Source organism: Peromyscus leucopus, chromosome 8b (assembly GCF_004664715.2).
Source record: "Peromyscus leucopus breed LL Stock chromosome 8b, UCI_PerLeu_2.1, whole genome shotgun sequence".
Lineage (NCBI taxonomy): Eukaryota > Metazoa > Chordata > Mammalia > Rodentia > Cricetidae > Peromyscus > Peromyscus leucopus.
This window is the reverse complement of record NC_051086.1, coordinates 89,377,609-89,399,250: the sequence shown is the minus strand read 5'-3', so window position 1 is coordinate 89,399,250 and position 21,642 is coordinate 89,377,609. Positions and strand designations below refer to the sequence as shown.

Sequence of the window (21,642 nt, the reverse complement as noted above, 5' to 3'; positions counted from 1 at the left end):
TTCTTTGAGACACGGTTTCTCTGTTTAGCCTTGGCTGGCCTGGAACTTGCTCTGTAGACGAGGCTGGCCTCCAACTCACAGAGATCCACCTGCCTCTGCCTCCCAAGTGCTGGGATTAAAGGCGTGCGCCTTTTAGCCTGAAAGCTTCTGGTATATACAGATGGCCCAGTGGGAAAGGAGCTTGCTGCCAAACCTCAAAACCTGAGTTTGATCCCTAGAACTTGGTGGAAAGAGAAAAATGACGAGTTGTCTTCTAACCTCCACGCATACTGTGGCGTGGAAGATGAAACCAAATTTATAGGCTGGGCATGGTGATGTATAGCTGTAATCCCACACTTGAGAAGTGGAGTTAGGAGGATCAAGAGTCCAAGGCCATGGACTTGAGAGATGGCTTAGTGGTTGTAGATGACTGGCGCTTGGTTACCACCATCCGCATGAGACAAATCGTAACTGCCTGAGTTGCAGCTCCAGGGGATCCACTTAGTGTGCATACACATGTGTCATATACATAAAAATATATGTCTTTAATAAAAATACCCTCATCAGAGAAGCTTCTCACAGCAGAAGGTAATTTACACAGTTGAGACCTGATCCGTGTGCAGAAAATAAAGGACTTTTATTGCTGCCAGAGGACCAGCTTCCAGCAGCACGTGCTATACAAAAAAATCCACTATGTCAGAGAGAATTAAAGTGCTCTATGATGGGTAAAGAAACAAATGCTTTCTGATGGTAACTTTCTCTTTTACTTCATCTTGAAAAATCTCTGAAAAAATCTGTCTCCACACAGCTCCGTCTCTCTCCACACAGCTCCATCTCTCTTCTACACAGCCACACATCTCTGTACAGCTGCACATCTTTTTACAGCTATATCTCTCTGTCTCCACACAGTTACATCTCTTTATCCTCACAGTTATATATCTCTCTTCACATTTCTACATCTCTCTACTACACAGAATAAACTCTGGACAAATATATGAGTTACATTTTCAGGGTCACATAACATTTCTTGTATAAGCAAAAAGAAGTAGGACCATTCTGATAACACATGAGAAACCACATGGTTTCTCTCGGACTAGGGATATCACACTGACCGGCCAGTGAGTAAGTAACCATGGCAACGTTAGCCAGACTAAAGCAAGGACAGGAGACACATAGTGCCCAGCATTTCCCAACAGTGACATTGAAATTCAAAACTTACACAATAAACAGTTAGTTGGCTGAACCTTGAGTGGTTAGGAGTTCATGCAGAGTCAGTTGCTGCAGGGAGTTACGTCTTCTGAAGTTGCTTCATGTCTGACCTTGTGCAGTTCACATGCAGGGACAACTAGTCTGCTTTGAATTTACTCTGAGGTCTTAAATCAGCTAATCGTATCAAAAGCTGTCTTTGTAGCTGAGAATATTGTCATTTTCCTGTGTCAGTCTGAGCAGTGAAAAATATCCTAGTATTATTTCTATTCATCAAAATTGTACAGCTTAAGAAGAAATCATCTTTCTGACCCTCCACAGATACATGTGCCCCGAAAAGTACACACCACACCACCAATGGGCCGTGGAAAGAACCCCCGGCTGTTGTCTTTAGGGAGGAACTGTGGCAGCACAGAGAACATGACAGACAGAAGCAAACGGTGTCCACAGCCAGGAACCCCACGGTCTTTGCCTAGTGGGGATCCCCATCAGAGTTATTCATCTGGTGGGTCGACTTGTTGAATATCAGTTGTCATCTGCTGTAGATTCTGTGGCCTCTGGCAGACTGTATTGTGCTCAGCCCTAAATGGGACATCCACATCACACCTCTCCTCGCAAGGCTCCGGGATCTTCACAGGAGAGGAGGAGAATGATCGTAAGAGGTGCTGATAGCATCAGAGACAGTGTCCTGCAGACACTACAGTGATTGTGACAGCGTGCACACCGCCTGCTCTTCCAGACAAAACCTCAGCACTGTGCAAGGAAGGTGGACGCAAAGCCCCACCAGCAGCCGAGGAGCTGTTGGCATTTGATGGCTGCTGGCGGGGAGAGTGGGTCTCTTTAATGATGTGACCCCTGGTAGGTTAACTACACGCCAGGACAGGCTCCACTCCACCACTAGCTGGGCAAGAGAAATCGGACTCAGTGGAGAAAGAAAAATAAAATCTCAAGTCGGGTGGGAATGGTGGAGAAAGTGGTAATGGGATAAGTTTGGGGGTGACTATGTTCAGATACATTGTATGAAATTCTCTACTAAAAATATTGCTGAAAATTAAAACAAATCAAGAGTTCAAAGCTAGCCTCCAATATGCAATGAGTTTGAGGTCAGATTGTACTACATGAGTTCATGTCTCAAAAAAGCATTTGCAGCCGGTCGGTGGTGGCACACACCTATAATCCCAGCACGTCCCCTGGAACTGGCCTTACAGGTCCATTGTGAGCCACCTGACACGGGTGTGGCGGGGCACTGACCTGGAGCCCTCGGAGAGCAGCTGTGCTCTTAATCGCTGCACCGTCTCCAGCCCTATACAGTAGTGTTGGTCTGAGCAAGGGTTCTAAGGCAGACTTCATCGATGTTTCATAGCACGTGTGTGTTCAGAGCCAAGGCCACAGTGAAGTCACAGAACACTGTCTGGAATATCTCAGATTTGGTACATGATTAATTTTCAGTTTGCGTCTGGTATGTGTGCTCCAAACCATTTACTGTTACCACAGTTTTCTCGACACCCCACACTCTCACGTACGTAAGCTCAGGTCATGACACACAGTTTCAGGAGCTTTGGTCTGGAACAGTTGTTCCATGCTCTGTATGAGCCTTCCGTTCCTCTTCAGATCATGCCATTCTTTCCTTGTTGAGGGGAGCAGACATTTTCTTCTCAGCTTTACCTGTCCTCTGCGCCTCAGCGGGCCCTCCACCTTGTGCTGCTCTTGGCTCTGCACAGCAGGCGTGGGAGGCAAAAGGAAGTGCGTGACTGAGAACAACTGGAAGTAATCAGAGGGCTGGGTATCTGGTGTATACCTGATACATAATCCAGCATTAGGAGGCTGAGACAGGAGGATTGCTGTGAGCACAAGGCCAGCCTGGGCTACTTAGCATTCTCCTGTCTTAAAAAAACAAAGGTTGACTCCTTGTCTGGTTTTCCTCTCCAGCCTCATATAGTTTCAGTTCCCCCCCTTCATCTCAGCCTCCCCAGCTCTCCCACGGAGAGGGGGTTGTGTCAGGGAGGCTTCCCGGCAGCATCTGCAGACCTGTGATTCAGCCCAGAGGCATTTGTGGGGCTCAGTCACTGAGGCCCTGAGCTGGCAGTGGCAGTGAGCTGGCCCTCAGGCTGGAAGCTGAGGCTGCAAGGCTGAGAGAGCCTGGCTCCTAGAAGCCATCATCTGACTGAGGAGTAAGCCCAGTCCTTTGTTGTTGCTCTTGACACAAAGGCAGCCTTGTTGCAGCTCCTTACAAATCTCCTCAGGTCAGGGAAGGGTGTCTGGGCTAGAACATGAGGACACTTTGCACCAACCAGAAGGCAGGAAGCCAGATTAGCTATGATGAATATTCGTCATTCAGGAGTATTGGGATAAATCCATGGAGTCTATTTAATGATCAAAGGAATTTATTTGGGAGTAAACTCAAAACCACGGGAGATTTTTTTGTAGGGTCTGGGAAAGCTGAACTATGTCCCATGCTGAACGGCTTGGTCCAAAATCTCAACATCCAGAATCACGAGGTAGCCAAGAGGGGCCAGCATGCGTGTATCCCAGGTCTGAAGGGTCTCCAGTAGCCACGCCCCAAGGTCTGGTACCTCAAGGTCATAGGCAGGTGTAACAGTTTAGCTGCCTCACTAGGGCATGGCTTCAGGGCATGGCTCAAACACCTACCCACTACATCTTCCCTTTTTGTCTAAATAAGAAAGTTCTAACCTCACCGGGCGGTGGTGGCGCACGCCTTTAATCCCAGCACTTGGGAGGCAGAGGCAGGCTGATCTCTGTGAGTTCGAGGCCAGCCTGGTCTACAAAGCGAGTTCCAGGAAAGGCAAAGCTACACAGAGAAACCCTGTCCTGAAAAACCAAAAAAAAAAAAAAAAAAGTTTTAACCTAACACAAAACTATATACAGTAGGAATGATTATCAAGGAGAAATAAAGGTTAATGACATAAACAGATGGAACTACAACCAACAAGACCAACATCAAACAAGAGACACCTACTAAAATCCAGAGATGTCCAGAACACAGGTAAATGGTATGTTAGATTATTTCAAAAGCTGCCCTATTCTGAAGAATCTGAATCTAGTACTTAGTATGTTCTAGCTAAGATACAAGAAGATTGTAACTGTTAGTCTTTAACCCCATCAAAGACCTGAGAAGGAATATAATAATACCTGAGAAAATGGGAAATCTTTCAAGAATAGAGACGGCTGGCAGCCTGGACAGTCACCTAAAGTTTCTCAGCACCATTGGGTCATCCAGTTTGGCTACAGGCCTAGAATATCAGACAGAACATTTTCAGAAGCAGGAATTTTGAAAGACCATCTTACCCTGTCTTGGCAGAGTTCAGTAGTCGCTTTTCTTTGTGTCCCGCTCATCAGGAAAGGACAGCATTCGTACTGTCAGCAGTCAAGGTAAGGTCAGTTCTTTGCCCAGCAGGCCTTTATGCCAGAAAGAAGACAAACTTCCAAACGGAGTGTCTTAAAAGCCCAACATTTTCTCGGGATCAGATCGGTGCTGCCAGGAGCTGGTGTTTCATGTCAGCAGAATTCTAAGTTACTTAAATGCATGGCCACCAGGGACCCTAAGGCCTGGGATGTACAGATGCTGGCCCCTCTTGGCTACCTTGTGGTTTTGGATACTGAGATTTTGGACCAAGCCGTTCAGCATGGGACATAGTTCTGCTTTCCCAGACCCTACGATAAATCTCCCGTGGTTGTGAGTTTACCCCCAAATAAGTTCCTTTGATCATTAAATAGACAGTGTGGGTTTATCCCAGTATCTGGTGCTCACGGCCTCCTCAAGGTCATAGGCAGGTGTAACATTTACGGCCGCCTCACTGGGGCGATGCTTCGGGGCGTGGCTCCAACAGCTCCCACTACATAGGAGCCAAGGAAGATTTACAAGGATTTCTAGAAATGAGCCACCTTAGATCCCACAGAGTCTTCCCAGGTTTTCCATGCGTTGGACCTCAACTAGGGACCAACGGTGACTGGAAAAAGAGTTTACAGTTGCCAACCCTGGTTTGTTCTTCAGCTACATGGTTCCTAGGGACAAGGGAAATTAGCTCTGGTAATTTTTTTTCCTCAGATAGGGTCTTCTGTAGCCCAGACTGGACTTAACCCCACCGTGTGGTGGAAGATGACCTTAAGTTCTGACCCTTCTGCCCCACTGAGTGCTGGTTATAGGCATGCGCCACTATGCCCAGGTTATGTAGTACTGGGAATCACACCCAGGCCTTTGTGTAAGTCAGGTGACCACTGTAGCCGGTGAGCCTCATCCCCAGCCCTCCAGTGAGTGTCTCACAAGAGCTCCCTCTCCCCATGCTGGAGGCTGACAGTTGACTCCTGGCTGTGCTCTTCTAGGTGAAGTGGTAAACACCCACGGGCCAGTGGAACCCGACAAGGACAACATTCGACAGGAGCCCTACACTCTACCCCAGGGCTTCATTTGGGATGCCTTGGACCTGGGAGACCGTGGTGTGGTGAGTAGGCCTGGCTTGCAGGCGGGACCCTAGCTTCTGAGCCACAGAGGGCTGAACAAACCGCACCTGGTACTTTCTGGGCATGCCTCCGACTCCACACAGTAGTGGTTAACATCTCATACTTGTAAGGCTGAAAGCTGTCCTCTCAAGTTTCCCATTCTTTTTTTTTTTTTGGTTTTTCGAGACAGGGTTTCTCTGTGTAGCTTTGCGCCTTTCCTGGAACTCGCTTTGTAGACCAGGCCCGGCCTCGAACTCACAGAGATCAGCCTGCCTCTGCCTCCTGAGTGCTGGGATTAAAGGCGTGCGCCACCACCGCCCGGCAAGTTTCCCATTCTTTAGTCTTTTCTTTTTGTCCCCCATTTTGTTTCTTATTTATTTTTATTCCTTTGCTATTGCTTTTGCTTTCTTTTGTTTGTTTATTTGTTTGTTTGTTTGTTTTGTTTTGAGACAGGGTCTGTATTATATAGCCCTGTCTGACTTGGAGCTCATTCTTTAGACCAGGCTGGCCTTTAACTCACAGAGATAACCTGCCTCTTTGCCTCCCAAGTGCTGGGATTAAAGGCGTGGGACACCACTGCCCAGCTGAAACTTGTTACGTTTATGTGTTTTTATTGTGTGTGATGTATGTGTATGGACATACACGTGTGTGCAGGTCAGAAGACCTCTGTGGAGTCAGCTCTCTTCCTCCTGATGACAAACAGGTCAAGGTGAATGGGAAGCACCTTGACCCGCTGAGCCATCTTGCTGGGCCTGTGGTTAGTTTTTTTGAGAAAGGATCTTCCACTGTAGTCTAGGCTGGCCTTGAACTGTTGGCTCTCCTGCTTAGCCTCCCGAGTGATGCCATTATAGGTGAAACCTACCATGTCTGTTTTTTTATTTCTTGGTCTGTTTTGCTTGTTTGTTTGTTTTTGTGTTTGGTTTTTCAAGACAGGGTTTCTCTGTGTAGCTCTGGCTGTCCTGGAACTTGCTCTGTAGACCAGGCTGGCCTCGAATTTAGAGATCTGCCTGCCTCTGCCTCCCTAGTGCTTAGCATTAAAAATGTGTGACACCACCACCTGGCTTAAAGATTTATTTTTAATGTGAGTTTGCGTGTGGGTGTATGTCTGTCTTAGGGTTGTTACTATGATAATCACCATAAACAAAAGCAACTTGGGGAGGAAAAGGTTTGTTTCAACTTAGAACTCTTGTCTCACAACTCCATAACTGATAGGAAGTCAGGGCAGAAACAGGCTACTCTTAGGGAGGCATTTTCTCAATTAATATTCCCTCTTCCTAGATATGTCTAGATTGTGTTAAGTTGACAAAAGCCAACCAGCACAGTGCATATGAGTTTGGGGGGACCCACAGAGGTCAGAGGCATTGTATCCCCTGGAGCTACGGTTACAGACGGTTGTGAGCCTCCTGATCTGGGTGTTGAGAAGTGAACCAGGGTCCTCTGGAAGAGCAGCAAATGCTCTTAACCACTGAGCCATCTCTCCAGCTCCTTATTATTCCTGATATGTGTATGGGGGCAGCATGTGCACACCTGTGAGTGTGCATGTGCAAGGGAGCATCCATATGTTCGGTTCTTGTTTGGTTTTGGTTTTGAGACAGGGTCTAACTATGTGGCTCTAGCAGGCATGCAACTTGCTATATAGACCAAGGTGGCCTTGAACTCATGGAGCTCCATTTCCCTTCCAAGTGTTGGGATTACAGTCGTGCACCACCATGCCTAGCTTTTGTCTTGGGTCTGTTTTTTAGGTAGCTGTCTGCTGGTTTGCAGGTGTGTGTCACCAGCGCCTGACTGTATGGTGCTAGGGACTGAACACAGCTCTGTGTGCCCTGGCCTGGGAGACAAGTAGTCTGCCAGCTGCTCTCTCCCCCCGCCGTGTTCTCTGTTCCCTTTGAAACAGTCTTATCATGTAACCCTGGCTGGCCTTGAATTTGAGTCAGACCTGCTTCAGGCCCGAGTGCCACCATTGCAAGCCTGCACCATCACGGCCGCTCTCCTCTACATCAGGGAGTCAGGGGTTGGGAATTTTCTCTGTAAGGAATGATGAAAATGTGAATAGTCCCCCGTCCTCCCCTTTAACTTTTTGTTTGTTTGTTTGTTTTTTAGTTTTTCGAGACAGGGTTTCTCTGTGTGGTTTTGGTGCCGGTTCTGGAACTCACTTGGTAGTCCAGGCTGGCCTCGAACTCACAGAGATCCGCCTGGCTCTGCCTCCCGAGTGCTGGGATTAAAGGTGTGCGCCACCGCCACCCGGCCTATCCCCCCTTCACTTTCAAGAGCCCTGCCCACCATACCTGGTTTAGGAAGAGATCTCTTTGGAGAGAGCAGGACCGGGAGCTAGGGAGACGGGAGATGGAGGGGTCAGCGGTGGTGTACCTGTGGAGGTCAGAGGACAGCTCCATGAAGTCAGTTCCCTCCTACTTTTATGTGAGTTTCAAGGACTGAATCAGGTCCTCAGACTTGTACAGTAAGTCCTTTTACCTACTTGGGCCAGCTGAAGGGATGGCTACGAAGGCTGAAAAAGGACAAAATCTTCTGGGCTAGATGATAAAAAAAACCAAACTTTTTTTTTAAAATATGGCAGTCAATAGTTCTTGACCAGCCGCCAAAATCATTTCTCCAAAGCATGTTCACAGAAAACGGGAAGCTTCCTCTGATGAATAGATGATAGCCTAATGCTGCTGTGTAATGAAGTGTGTGAATCTGCCCCCTAGTGGTTCCGGTTTTTATTGCAACCATGGGTACTTAACTCTAAAAGAATCTTTGCCATGTCTAGGATGACACGGGTTTGTGAGACTAGAGGTGGTTTTGGTAATTAGCCTTGTCCTTTTAATGAAGCTGGGAGCTACAGGGCATTGGGGATGACTTCCACTCGGCAGAACACCTCAATGAGCTACTTATTTCTCTGCAGCTGAAAGAACTGTACACCCTCCTGAATGAGAACTATGTGGAAGATGATGATAACATGTTTCGATTTGATTATTCCCCAGAGTTTCTTTTGTGGTAAGTTGTAAGGAGTGTCTTTATTATAATTTTATCTAACTTGTAAAAGGTAGAAATTAATTTCTCATGGTTCTGGGGGCTAGGAGATCAAAGGCTCCAAAGGCTTAGTGTCTGGTAATGGCCTGGTCTCCAACTCCAAGATCTCTTCCAGTTTTAAGGGCAAAGCAGAGAACAGAACCCCAAAAGAACACAGAGTTCTCATCTTTCCTGAGAGCCAGTCTGAGTGGCAAACTGCTGTGTGCTTGAGTCCGTGCATCTGGAGACTTGCTTTAAGTGGTGCTTAGAACAGAAATCTTTCTTAAAATAGCCTGGCTGAGGGAGACGTGCAGAATTGGTACCCAGAAGCAAAGATTATCTACCATATGGTAACCTTTTCTAGAGAGAACAGTAGATGAGACCTACTAAGATTTGAAAGAGAAGTTCTTTACTACCTAGTTAATAAGCACGCTCAACTATAGGAAATAGCTTATCCTGGATGGGCCATCTCCTAGCCTGGGCTACATTTAACATCCAAGAAGCATGAGGCCAAAGTGGAGTGAGATCACCCCAATGGATAGGAAAAGCAGAAAGAGAGATGCTCTGAGAGGCAGGTGGCAAAGCCAGGGTTTCCAGGTTAGTCCCTAACCACTGGCTTCCAGATGGAACTCCTGCATGTTCAGGCTCTGAGACGAACATAAAGGCTAGGCATGGTGGCATGTGCCTGTAAAACCAGCACTTAGGAGGCAGGTAGACATGCAAATCTCTGTGCACTCAAGGCCAACCTGTTCTAAATAGAGGGTTCCAGGCCAGCTGAGGCTACATAGTGAGACCCTGTTTCAAAAAACAAAAGCACAGAACCTAGTGTAGGGGTATACGTATGGCAGAACCAGGAGGGTCACAAGTTTGCGGCCAGCCTAGCGTACATAGATAACCTTGTTTCAAAAAAGCGGCAAAGGCTGGGCTGTAGCTTAGTGCCAGAGAACTTGCTAGAATATATGTGCAAGATTGGGCACAATCTCCAGCGTGACAAAGAAAAAGATGCTTTTGAGAAGTGCCTGTGACTTGATTGTGTTGGAGTTTAGGAAGCCTTGGCCCTAAAGAAAATGTAGTTGTCAACCCCCAGGGAAGTGGTAGTCCAGGTCAGCACCCAGCACGGCTCTGGAGCCTAAGCCGCTCTCCAGCCTGCTGTAAGTGGACCACAGCTCCTGTCCCTGTCTTTGTTCCAGGGCTCTCCGGCCACCCGGCTGGCTCCCACAGTGGCACTGCGGGGTTCGAGTGGTCTCCAGTCGGAAACTGGTTGGGTTCATTAGTGCCATCCCAGCAAACATCCACATCTATGACACGTAAGCATCAGCCCTTGTCACCACCATCCTGCCGCTCCAGGAGGGAGAAGAGCGCTGCATGTCTACCTATGAAAGGAAGATGGAGGGGCCAGTGAGGGTGGAGGCGTCCGTATGCTGGGAATAAAACTCATCTGGGAACCACGTGCTTTGCCATGCATGTTGGCTCTTTAATCCCAGCAGAGATGGGTGGATCTCTGTGAGTTCAAAGCCAGCCTGGTCTACATAGCAAGTTTCAGGCCAGCCAAGGCTACATAGTGAGACTGTCTCTGAGTTGTAGCTGGTAGTTTTGTCTGTGACTTATGCTGAGGCTATCCACTTCTGCATTTCTGCCCCTGTCACATGGTGACACACTTGAGCAGCTTCAGAAATGGGCAGGAGCCAGTGTGACCCAGATTCAGATGGTCTCGCGGTCATCTGCTGCAGTCTTCTGGGTCTACAGGCTGTGGATTCTTGTGGGATCAGAATCTTAGAGTATCTGTCAGTAGTGGTACACACCTGTAATCTAAGCTGCATCTTGGGAGGTAGAGGAAGGAGGGTCGATGGCTCAAGGCTGGCCTGAGTTACTTAGCAAGTTCAAGATCAAGCTCGTCTCAGATCTAGACTAGCCTTGATTTACTCTGGGGTTTCTTCGTGCTGCTTCCTTGTCTGCTGCAGGTGCGACTCCCCAGCCCACCCACTGGATTCCACAGGGAGGTGCTAGTGGTGCCTTCCGATAAAGGCATTCACAGGCTTCCCTTTTAAAGTAGGGGATGTGAGGCAAGCTAGAAACTGGCAGTGGGTGGGATCCCCAGTAGTGACTGCTGGGTGCAGATGACAGCAAAATGCACACTTCAGGTGGAGCTCTGCCTGCTTGAGGAGATTCCTATCGCATTGTGTGGGAAAAGCCTGTCAGTCAGCATTTTGCCTCCCTCTTAAGAGAGAAGAAGATGGTGGAGATTAACTTCCTGTGCGTTCACAAGAAGCTGCGCTCCAAGAGGGTGGCTCCAGTTTTGATCCGAGAGATTACCCGGCGGGTCCACCTGGAGGGCATTTTCCAAGCGGTTTACACTGCCGGAGTGGTATTGCCAAAGCCTGTTGGCACCTGCAGGTAAAAATGTCTTCCTGTGGGTGTTGTGAATGCAGGTGCCTGGCTCCAGCTGAGGAGTGACGTCACCGAGACATAGCATTGCCCTGCGCTGTGCCTGCTCAGTGGGGTGTGAGTGGCTGGGTTGCCAGCGGGAGCCAGGTGGAAAACATTCTGGGAATGTAGTGGAGGGTGTCATTCAGACCGGCCAGAAAGAAATTCTCAGGTCGGATTACCACTAGAGAGGAGGGTTTTGTTTTTTAAGGATGAGACCAAACCTGGGTTTTTGTAGAAAATGCCTTTATGTTTTAAGTATTTGGCTCAGCTTCATTATGAATATTTTGTGGATCAAAGGGAGCTTGTCTGATCCCTGTGTGATCTAAGGACAGCCTTCACCTTGGAAAGTTGTTTGAAACAATCAAATAATCTCTGCCTAGAGAACTGAAAAAACACTAACTCCAGGTGAATACAGAAGAGGAGGAAGAGGAGGGTAAGCAGACCTGCCAGTCTTCTGGGCACGAGTGCCCAACTTCCACTGACCGGATTCCAGGAGCCGAGTGTGCTCCCCAGACAATACTCTAACAAAAGAATGACTTTTGAAATGGAAAAACAGGGAGAAAAAATTCCCGGAGGGCCCATGGTGCTCGGACCCCCTGGAGGACGCTGAGCTGTGCCTCCAGGAAGGGCCTTGATGAGTCGCTCATGACACCTGCGGGCCGTCTGGAGGTCCCCTGCCCTTGTCCACTTAATGAGTGCGCCTGGCCAGAGTCCTCTGAGGCCAGACACTTGTGTCCCAACAGGTACTGGCATCGGTCCCTAAACCCTCGGAAGCTGATTGAGGTGAAGTTCTCCCACCTGAGCAGAAATATGACCATGCAGCGTACCATGAAGCTCTACCGACTGCCAGAGGCCAGTGGTGCTCTGGGGTGGGGGCAGGAGTGGGGTGTGGGGGTTTCCATTTACGGCCCTGGTCGCCAGGTTCTGTGTCTTCTGTCTATAAGGTGTGCTTTTGTTTCATTTCCCTGGTTCTCTGGAATCTGTGCCTGGCTTAGCATCCCTGCTGTCTGCTGACAGGCTTGGAGAACACCACTCCTCTGTAATTTTAGCCTAGGTGAAGCCTAGATAGAAAATGGATCTCTCTACTGAACCTTGACCTCACCTCTGTCTCACATACTCCACAGACCAGTGTGGTAAGCTCTCAGGTGTCCACTCCCTTCTGACAAGACAGCAGAGGGTGGAGCTTGTGAGGGAGGCCAGATTTTTCTCTTTTGGTTTTTTCGAGACAGGGTTTCTCTGTGTAGCCCCAGCTGTCCTGGAACTCTCTCTGTAGACCAGGCTGGCCTCAAACTCACAGAGATTCGCCTGCCTCTGCCTCCCTAGTGCTGGGATTAAAGGTGTGTGCCTGGCAAGAAGCCAGATTTCTAATCCTCCCCCACACCCAGAATGGCACTGAGAGATTGTACAGCCTGGAGTGAGCAGATCTTCAATTCTATTTTTTTTTTTTTTTTTTTTTTTTTTGTGCCTTTCCTGGAACTCACTCTGTAGACCAGGCTGGCCTTGAACTCACAGAGATCCACCTGCCCTGCCTCCCGAGTGCTGGGATTAAAAGTGTGCACTACCACCACCCAGTAGGTCTTCAATTCTAGATCTCAGTTGTGCCTGCTTTCCCAAAGAAACAAGTGTCTTCTCCAGTTGTGTCTGCTTTCAGGATCTGAGCTCTGAACTCTTAATTCCCTTCGCTGGCCTCAGCACAGCCAGGTGGCTGTCATCCGTACTCTGTGCTTGCTCAAAGATCTGCTGACTGAATAGGTTGATCTGCAATGCACATGGGATTCCTCACCTTGGCATGGGTCTAATAACGAGTGTGGGTGTGGGTCATTGTCCTTGAGAGAGTGCCACACCGTAGTTACAAACTGCCAAAACAGGTTTGGAAAACTGAGTGTGGTGTCTTGTGCCTGTGATCTCAGCAGGCAGGACCAGGAAGATGAGAAGTTCAAAGCCAGTCTTGGCATAGCAAGCTTGAGGCCAGCCTGGGCTACATGAGACCCCGTCTCAAGAACAAAAAAAAAAAAAAAAAAAAGAATGGAAAAGGTTGGGAACAAAATCAGGGGCTGTGGGATCTGTCTTCTTCCCTGTCCTCCTGTCTCCTCTCCCTGCCTTCTAGGCAGGTAGAGCCATACTCAGGTGCTCCGCAATCCCAAAGAATGTATGGAGCTCCCTGTATTTGGTGAGAAACTGGCACAGGTATATTTTCAGGGTTAAGAAGTCATTTTGGGGACTGCCGTGATGCATGGAGTCAGTGAGCATTTCCTTGAGAGATGGAGATGATCAAGGAAGTTTGAAGGGTAGGGTCCAGATTGGAGTTTAATGCACATGCATTTGTGTGTGGGAGCAATCGCCTGTGTGTTTGGAGGTCGGGTCTCTCCTGTTTTCCTCTGTGCACACCAGGCTAGCTGGCCCAAGTTATCCTCATTTCTGCTCTCTGCCTTTTCCTTCTCCCTGTGGAGCACTAGGAGCAGAGATGTAAAGGCGCCACCGCCGCCCGGCCCACACTGAAGCTTTAAAGGTTGTGTCGGGCAGTGACAGGCGTGTGTCTTTTGTGTCACAGACCTGCTGTTTTCAGTGGACCAGCACGCCTGCGTGTTCTGAGCCTCCAGGGTTTGCTCACAGGATCATGTGGTTTCCGTCCACTGGATTCAGTTGGCCCTAGGGTAACAAGTCATATGCTTTGTGGAGAGTGACATGAGGGAGGACAGGAAGGCCTGTATTTTCTTAGGGTAGACTAGAACCACGTGGATAGAAATGGGTGCCACAGCCTCTGCCCCAACATTAGCCCTGCCAAGGAGGGAAGGACCAGCCCGACTCCCAGAGACAGGCTGAGTCTGGGTGCCCCAAGGGTTAGGGGTGATGCTGAGGATGACCTGCATTCTCTCCTGAGGGCCTGTGTGAGCAGGTCAGGGTGGTAGGCACATCTGATACCATCTTTTGTTTTGTTTTTTGTTTTTTCGAGACAGGGTTTCTCTGTGTTGTTTTGGAGCCTGTCCTGGAACTTGCTCTGTAGACCAGGCTGGCCTCGAACTCACAGAGATCCACCTGGCTCTGCCTCCCAAGTGCTGGGATTAAAGGCGTGTGCCACCACCGCCTGGCATCTGATACCATCTTTGCTGTCCTCCTTCCAGAACCCCAAGACAGCTGGGCTACGACCAATGGAAAAAAAGGACATTCCAGTAGTGCACCAGCTGCTCACCAGGTACTTGAAGCAGTTCCACCTCACGCCGGTCATGAGCCAGGAGGAGGTAGAGCATTGGTTCTACCCCCAAGAGAACATCATTGACACTTTTGTGGTAGAGGTGAGTTGGCCGTCCATTCCCAGAGAAATGGCTAGGTTTCCAGAGAGCTGGTATTTCCATGTTAGGCTTCCTGAAATCTCTGTTTGGTCTTCAGCAAATCAGGGTGATAGTTTGCGTTGTTGAAAGGATCCCTTTGATCCCTGCCTCTGCTCAATACAGAACAGAGAGCACTGTACCCCTTAGTCAGGCTACCTCTACCTCTGCTTGAGCCAGTGTGGTCCAGATGCCAAAGCCGAAGTCTGAGGATGCCAGCCACGTGAAGACTTCCCTGGCTATGCCCAGCAAGGTTGCTCAGCCCACAGTCCAGCCTGGGCTAAGAGCCCTTAACCAGTGTGCTTCCTCTTGCTGCATATCCTGTTCCAATGTCCACTCATTCGCCTCCCTGAAAATGGTGTGAGAGGACCCTGGTCTCCGGGCTGCCTGTCTTTGCACGTGGGACAACACCTGTTTATCTGATCTTCCCTTCAGAATGCAAACGGGGAGGTGACTGATTTCCTGAGCTTTTATACACTTCCATCCACCATCATGAACCATCCAACCCACAAGAGTCTAAAAGCTGCCTACTCCTTCTACAACGTCCACACTCAGACCCCTCTTCTAGACCTGATGAGCGACGCCCTTGTTCTAGCCAAAATGGTGAGCAGTAGACCAGATGGTCTTGGGAGACTCGAAGGGAGGGCTTTTAGTAGTTGTGAGCACAGCTCAAGAGTTTGCTGCTGCTGGGCCGGTGGTGGTGCACGGCTTTAGTCCCAGCACTCGGGAGGCAGAGCCAGGCGGATCTCTGTGAGTTCGAGTCAGCCTGGGCTACAGAGTGAGTTCCAGGATAGTCAGGGCTGTTACACAGAGAAACCCTGTCTCAACAAAAAACAAAAGAGTTTGCTGCCATAGGCTGAGAGGCCTTGAGCTCCTAGGCAAGGTCCCAGCAGTTTTCAGCCAGCCACAAACTCCAGTCTAGAAGAGGACCAGGAGTCCAAGAACTCCTTGGTTGGGGAGCCTGACTGGGCAGCCAGCCCCAGGGTTAGGGTTCTTTTGGCTCTCTGGCATGGGAGGGGAGCCTGGGCTCTGCCCTGGTGAGTGATTGGAGTGGCCGACCGGAAGACGTAGGTGGTCGGTCAGTCTTTTTGCCCTTCTCAGGTTTCTGTGCCCACCTGCACCCAGGCCAGCCTCTGGGCAGGCCAGTCCTTCTCCAGAGCAGATGAATTGAGTGAGAGTTTAGAAGGGTCCTTGTCACAGCCTCAAGCAGCCTGTAGAGCATATTGTACAGTCAGTCAGTGCACACCGAGAGCCTGAGTCAGCTTCCTAACATAGAGTGAGGAAGCTGACAGCAGCTGACTTCTGGGGAGGAGCAGACCCCAGTGATGATCCACTCAGAGGGACCCTGAGGAGAGGCTGGCCTGTGGGCGGCCTGAGGTTGGCCTGAGGACAGTCTTGGGAAGTACATCTGGAGACCTCAGCGCTGACTGGAGTTTGCTAACCAGGTGGTAGCTGGAGCCTCTGAAGGAAATGCCCTATGGCTGGCTGCCCACAGGACAGAGGGGGGAGGAGGGGAGCAGCCTTCCTGCCCTCACCTGTTGTCACTTCTCCTGCAGAAAGGGTTCGACGTGTTCAACGCACTGGATCTCATGGAGAACAAAACGTTCCTGGAGAAACTCAAGTTCGGCATTGGCGACGGCAACCTGCAGTATTACCTGTACAATTGGAAGTGCCCCAGCATGGGGGCCGAGAAGGTAGGTGTGTGTTTGACACAGCGGCCGAGCTGCCAGGCAGGGGGCTGACGGCTCAGCTGCAGCAGCAGCAGCAGCAGCACATCAGTCTTGCTTCAATCTGGGCCTCAGCAGCTGCTGCTCAGGCCTTAAAAAGTCGGTTCCATCTGATGGCCAGACCAGCGGGTGAGCACGGACAGGCCAGGAGCTTCTTTTCCTGTCTGTCGGGGCAGGGCATTCTATGCTGTGTTTATTGTTTACTAGTGTGGAGCTAGAACCCACAGCCTCACATACGCTAGGTAACTGTGTACCTTGAGGTTTTTGTTTTTTTAAATAAGTATTTAATTTAATTTGAGACACTATGCAGCCTAGAACTTGCTGTGTAGGCCAAGACAGCCTGGAACTCACAGATCAAAGAGATCTACCTGCCTCTGCTTCCCAAGTGCTGGGATTGAAGGTGTGCCACTATACTTTGTTCTTTTTTGGATACACTAAGTTGCTCAGGCTGGCCTTAAACTCACTCTGTAGCCCAAGCAGACTTGAACTTAAGATTCTCCTGCCTCCTGTTCCTGAGGAGCTGGAATCACAGACCTGCACCGTCAGGCCCACCGTTTTGAGGAACTCCTGAGTTGAGCTGCTGTGGTTAGCCATTGGGATCTGTCTTTCCTGTCCTGGGCTGCCAGTCTCGTCTCAGGGTGGCCCTTTCTTGCCCCTTCTTCCCCCACCTCCTCGGGGCAGCCAGGCATGGGCAGTCAGTGTTTACAGCGCGCTGGCCATGAGCTGGGGGCTTTGGCAGTTTTCAGCTTTCCTTTAAGCGTCTGATAGCAGTATGCTGTCAGAGAAGGCTGGGTACAGAGTCTGCGCGTGGCGTCTGCTCTCCCACAGCACACGGTTTTCTCTGAGCTCAGTGGGCCTGAACCACAGGACTGGGGAGGCAGGAAAGCCCTGGACATTGTCAACTCAACGTGCCCTTTCCCCGTTGGCTCTCCTAGGTTGGGTTGGTGTTACAGTAACCAGTTGCCAGTGAGATTCTGGATAAAGCCACTGAGAATTCAAACCAGGAAACGGAACCCCCACTTGTTGGTCCAGCTTTCACAAATGTGAGATCTCTGGCAAACAGAACTGAACCGGCTTTACCAAACCGCCAGCGAACTGGACAATTCCATTGCAGTGGCGTAGGCTGCGTGATGTCACCTTCGGCCATGTTTCTGGTCTCCCTGTTTTCAATGAATAACATCCTCGTGCAGCCACGGTCAAGGGAATGTAACTGCTGAACCTAGCTCGTGATTGGCATATTATGGAGTTAACGGGTGAATAATAAAAGTATATATATTATATATATATATAAATATTTTAAATATCTTTCATGTTCCAAATGTACAAGGATGTTTGGTCTCTAATGAGAACGAAGCTGAATCCAGTCATTCTTCAAAATTAGAGCCCGGGGACAGTGGCAGACAGACATGTATTGGCACAGTTATTGTTTCTTCAGAAGCAGATGGCTGTTCTCGGGGAGCAGGAGAAAGGGGATCCTGGGAGCCTCGCCCAGTTCCCCTTGGAATTGGCTGCCGGACTGGCTTTGAACAAGGTGGGAAGGAGGAGGACTGCCAGCTCAGGGGAGGGCTCGGGTCTCCGGGATGGCAGGACAAGCTGGGGCGGGGCCGGCCCTGGGCAGAGGCCACTGCTGCATTCTAAGACTAGGAAGTTGGTGACAATCATGGAACAGTTCATTAACCGAGTCCCTCTTCCAGCTCCTGGGCCTTCTCCCACAGGGGATGATCCCACCAACTGGTTTTAAAGGCCTTTGAGCCTGCTGGTGCCAACTCTGCGGGTGTGTGTTCCTCATGAGACTGCCTTCACTGCCTAGGATGGTTGGCTACTTGAAAGGCACCTTGGACCTCCTTTTAATATATATCTGGGATCTTGTGGAGACCGAATCAGTGCAAGCTCTGTTGAAGTCATCTTAGTGCATAGAGGGAGTATCCCAGGGAGGCTAAGTGGGGGTGGGGTGGCGATGGATGCCCAGGCCCTTCAGCCCCAGCCCCGGCCTGTGCCTTCCAGCCCATCAGCCATCTCCTTGTGTAGTCCTCTGTCTCCTTTCCAGCAGTGCAGCCCACAGTGGCAGCCAGAAACAGTAACTGGAGGGGATCTGGACTTGGCAGTACTGCCACAGTCCGGTGATCACCGGTGCTGTCGTGTGGAGTTTTGTGGTGTAGTGATGGTTATTGATGCTGCCAGTTTCTCCAGCAGTAATCAAGCCCCTGATCACATGGCTGCCCATGTGGGCATTCTTCAGTGCGTTCAGCCAAGTGACCTAGGAGGATTGGGCTGTACTGTCAGCAAGCCACATCCAGCTTCCTTGTAACTTGTGCTCTAGGAGGAAGCCCCAAATGATACGCAGTGGGGAATTTCCTTGCTCTTTCGCCTCTTGGCATCTTGGGGGGGGGGGGGCTTGTAGGGGAAAGAAGCCTTAGCTACGAGCCAGGCTCAGCCTTGGCCCCTGATCTGAAGCTGTTCCGCGGGTGAGCAGGGGTTTGCATCAGGCTGTGGCTTCTGCAGATGCTGATGCTGCATCTCCTCAGCTGAAGGCAATTGTGTGCTTGGGATGCTGCTGCTTTGTAGACTGCTGCTGGAGGCAGAAGCCCTGCTGTGCGGGGTCTCATCAGAGGCTTCTGGGGACCCTCCTCCTCTTCAGTGTCCTGTGCTGCGAACTGCAAGTGCCAGCGAAGGTGGCTGACTTGTGACTCCAAGACACTCAGACCAAAGAAGCTGCTGCTGTTCTTGGCCAAACATGCACTGAGTTGTACAGATGGGAGGAGTCAGAGGCGGGGCTCACCCTCGGCCTCAGTCAGTCAGCAGACACCACGTCTGTCCTAAGTGCCCACGTGGGCTCGCCCTGCCCATACTCTTAGAGAACCAAGTGCTCAAGTCTTTCCTACTTGGGCGGCCCTGGAATGTAGAAAAGCCTCTTGTCTTCGTCTTGACCATTTGGGGGCCAGCTCTCAGCTCAAATTGCCTCTGAGATTTGGGGTACACAAATCTCTGGAGTGAGCTTTGGTTTCATTGACCCCGGTCATGGGACAAAACAGTGAGCCCCAGGGGGCTGCCCTGGAAGAAACAGATCTGCTGGCAACAACTCTGTCCCCGAAACCAGGTGGCTTGCTCGGCTTCTGCTGCAGCCTCATGATGGGCACCCAGCTCTGCAGCGCTTGGCTCAGGGCTTGTTTTTAAGTCTTGTTTTTATCCAGACTGTCCTGGTGTCTTCATTCAACACTCATGGGAATGGGGGCTGGAGAACACCATCACGGGCTTTGAAGTACGGCAGCCCTGTGACTGGCTTGAACCAAACGACAAGGGCCCTGGGCCCTCGCAGCTGACCTGTCAGTCAGCCACTCTTGGAATGCCTCTGTGGGCCTGGCCCGAGTCCTCTGCTGTGTCCTGAAGACCTTCCCTCCCTGCCTTTGGATTGACTCTCGATGCCACCACAGACTCCAGTCTGTAGGGGTGAGCTGGGTAGGGAGGTCTTAGCCCTGGATTGAGGCCTGCATGGGGCTCACTTTCCCCACTCGTGCCTGTGTCTGAAGATGTTGGCATCTGAGGTTGACTCACACCAAGCTCTGCAAATACTCGCAGTTTCATGGAAATGTTCAGGCCTTGCCCTTCTCTCTGCCACTTGTTCCCCTTACATGCTGGCACTCTGAAGCAGGCGTCTTTGTGGTATTGAATTCTGTCTCCAGAGATGACCGGCATTAAACCAACCTGGGGGCCCAAAGGCCCTGAATGGTTTTCATGGAGCTGTCTACAGCCTAACAGAGAGAGAGAGACTCTCGGGTCAGGAAAGGGAACTAGTGTCTCTTGGGGCTTGGTCTGCCTGCCCCAGAACCAGAGGAGACTGTTTTGTCCTCTGCAAAATGAAGGCAGAACTACAGACAACTAACTGCCCCCGAGGAGATTCACCACGGTTTCCTTGAATTCCACTCAAAATGTTGACTGGGGCCAGGGAGAGGGCTTCGCTTTTTTGTTCTGGCTTTTCTGGGCTGTACTGGGGGCAGAGATACCAAATGCATTGTTCCACTCAGTACATCTCACTTGTTTCTAATAAAGGAAGCGGCTCAGCAACGGGTCTCTCCTGGCGTTCCTCTGGTCAGCAGCAGGTGGCAGTGGAGCAGGTCCTGGGTTAGGCAAGGTGACAGGAAAGCGCCTTCCCCCAGGGCCACCAACACCAGGCCAGCTTCCAAGACCTCTTTCGGGGGCTCCTAGGACTTTCTCCCCAGCCTTTCCCATCTACCACAGGAGCCGGCACTGATGCCCCTGCATCAGGAGAGCAGCCACCTCACAAGGCTAAGCATCACCAAGCTGTATGCACAGTCCCCAGTGTGTGCACGTGCATGCGTGTGCACGTGTGAGCGTGCGTGTGAGGTATGGTGGAGGCACTCGTGCCACAGGGCCCGGTTCTTCCTTCCACGTCTACACGGGTTCTAGGGATTGGACTCGGGCCAGCAGTTTTGCAGCAAGCCCCTCACCTGCCGACCCACCCCACTGGCCCTCGCTTTACCCCTTATTTGAGACAGTCTCAGTAGGCTTCCAAGGCTGGCCCTGAACTTGTCCTGCTTGAGCCTCCCAGGTAGTTGGGATTAAAGGCCTGTCCCACCAGGCCCAGCTGAGGAATGCTGCTGTACTGTGGGACAACTGCAGGGACTCAGTCCTGAGAGGCAAAACCTCTTCTGGGAGCTCCAGCTCCCCTAGGGGTGCTTTTTTAACACGACAGGTTGCCAGGCCCTGTAACCTGTGTTTATCTCACTGGTCTCTTCCCGTGGAAATGACCCATCCCGACCCATGGCCCTTTCCAATCCCCCATAGCTAGCACGTCCCAACTGGACTTGGCTTCAGCTGTGTCCCAGCCAGGGCTTGTGGTCTGCCTGCATTGCCCATCCCCCAGGCTGCTCCAGATCCTGATCGTTTTTTTTTTCTTTTTCTTTTCTTTTCTTTTTTTTTTTTTTTTTTTTTAAAGATTTATTTATTAATTATGTATACAGCATGTATGTCTGCAGGCCAGAAGAGGGCACCAGATCTCATTATAGATGGTTGTGAGCCACCATGTGGTTGCTGGGAATTGAACTCAGGGACTCTGGAAGAACAGTCAGTGCTCTTAACCTCTGAGCCATCTCTCCAGCCCCCTGATCGTTTTTTTCAAACACACGAGTTCATCCATCAGAGAAGCAAGGCCCTCCATAGGAACAGAAAGCAGGGGGAAGCCAGCACTTCCTGGCTTGAGTCTTGGGGGTGGCAGGAAGGGTGCCCTAGCCTCAGGCTTTGGTTTCTATAGGGCTTGGAGCCAGTGCCAGGCCAGTCTACCCCGGAGGAATCTAAACTACCGCAGCCTAACAGTCCCATTAAGGCTCCTTCCTGGCAGGGTGGAGCCCATGGTTTCAGTGACCTCCCAGTGTCGAAGTGGCAGGCAGGACCCTGCTGCTTTGCAGGTATTCATCTGCTCTAGGGCTGCCTGTCATTGGAATGTGCCCTGCTGGGCTTGCTCCCTCCCCATTTAAGGAGGGAGACCTTATGAC

The 21,642-nt window shown here is 50.5% G+C and overlaps 1 protein-coding gene across 1 annotated transcript in view; it reads left to right on the top strand.

Moving 5' to 3' along the window:
• Positions 1-20,194, top strand: part of Nmt1 (N-myristoyltransferase 1) — a 40,666-nt gene extending 20,472 nt beyond the window's left edge. The window contains exons 4-12 of the mRNA XM_028882642.2: positions 5,527-5,645; positions 8,546-8,637; positions 9,843-9,959; positions 10,876-11,046; positions 11,823-11,931; positions 14,202-14,372; positions 14,841-15,008; positions 15,962-16,099; positions 17,068-20,194. Coding sequence (XP_028738475.1) covers positions 5,527-5,645; positions 8,546-8,637; positions 9,843-9,959; positions 10,876-11,046; positions 11,823-11,931; positions 14,202-14,372; positions 14,841-15,008; positions 15,962-16,099; positions 17,068-17,088 — 1,106 coding nt within the window. The 3' untranslated portion in view covers positions 17,089-20,194. The remainder of the gene's footprint in view (positions 1-5,526; positions 5,646-8,545; positions 8,638-9,842; positions 9,960-10,875; positions 11,047-11,822; positions 11,932-14,201; positions 14,373-14,840; positions 15,009-15,961; positions 16,100-17,067) is intronic.
• Positions 20,195-21,642: the final 1,448 nt, after the last annotated feature.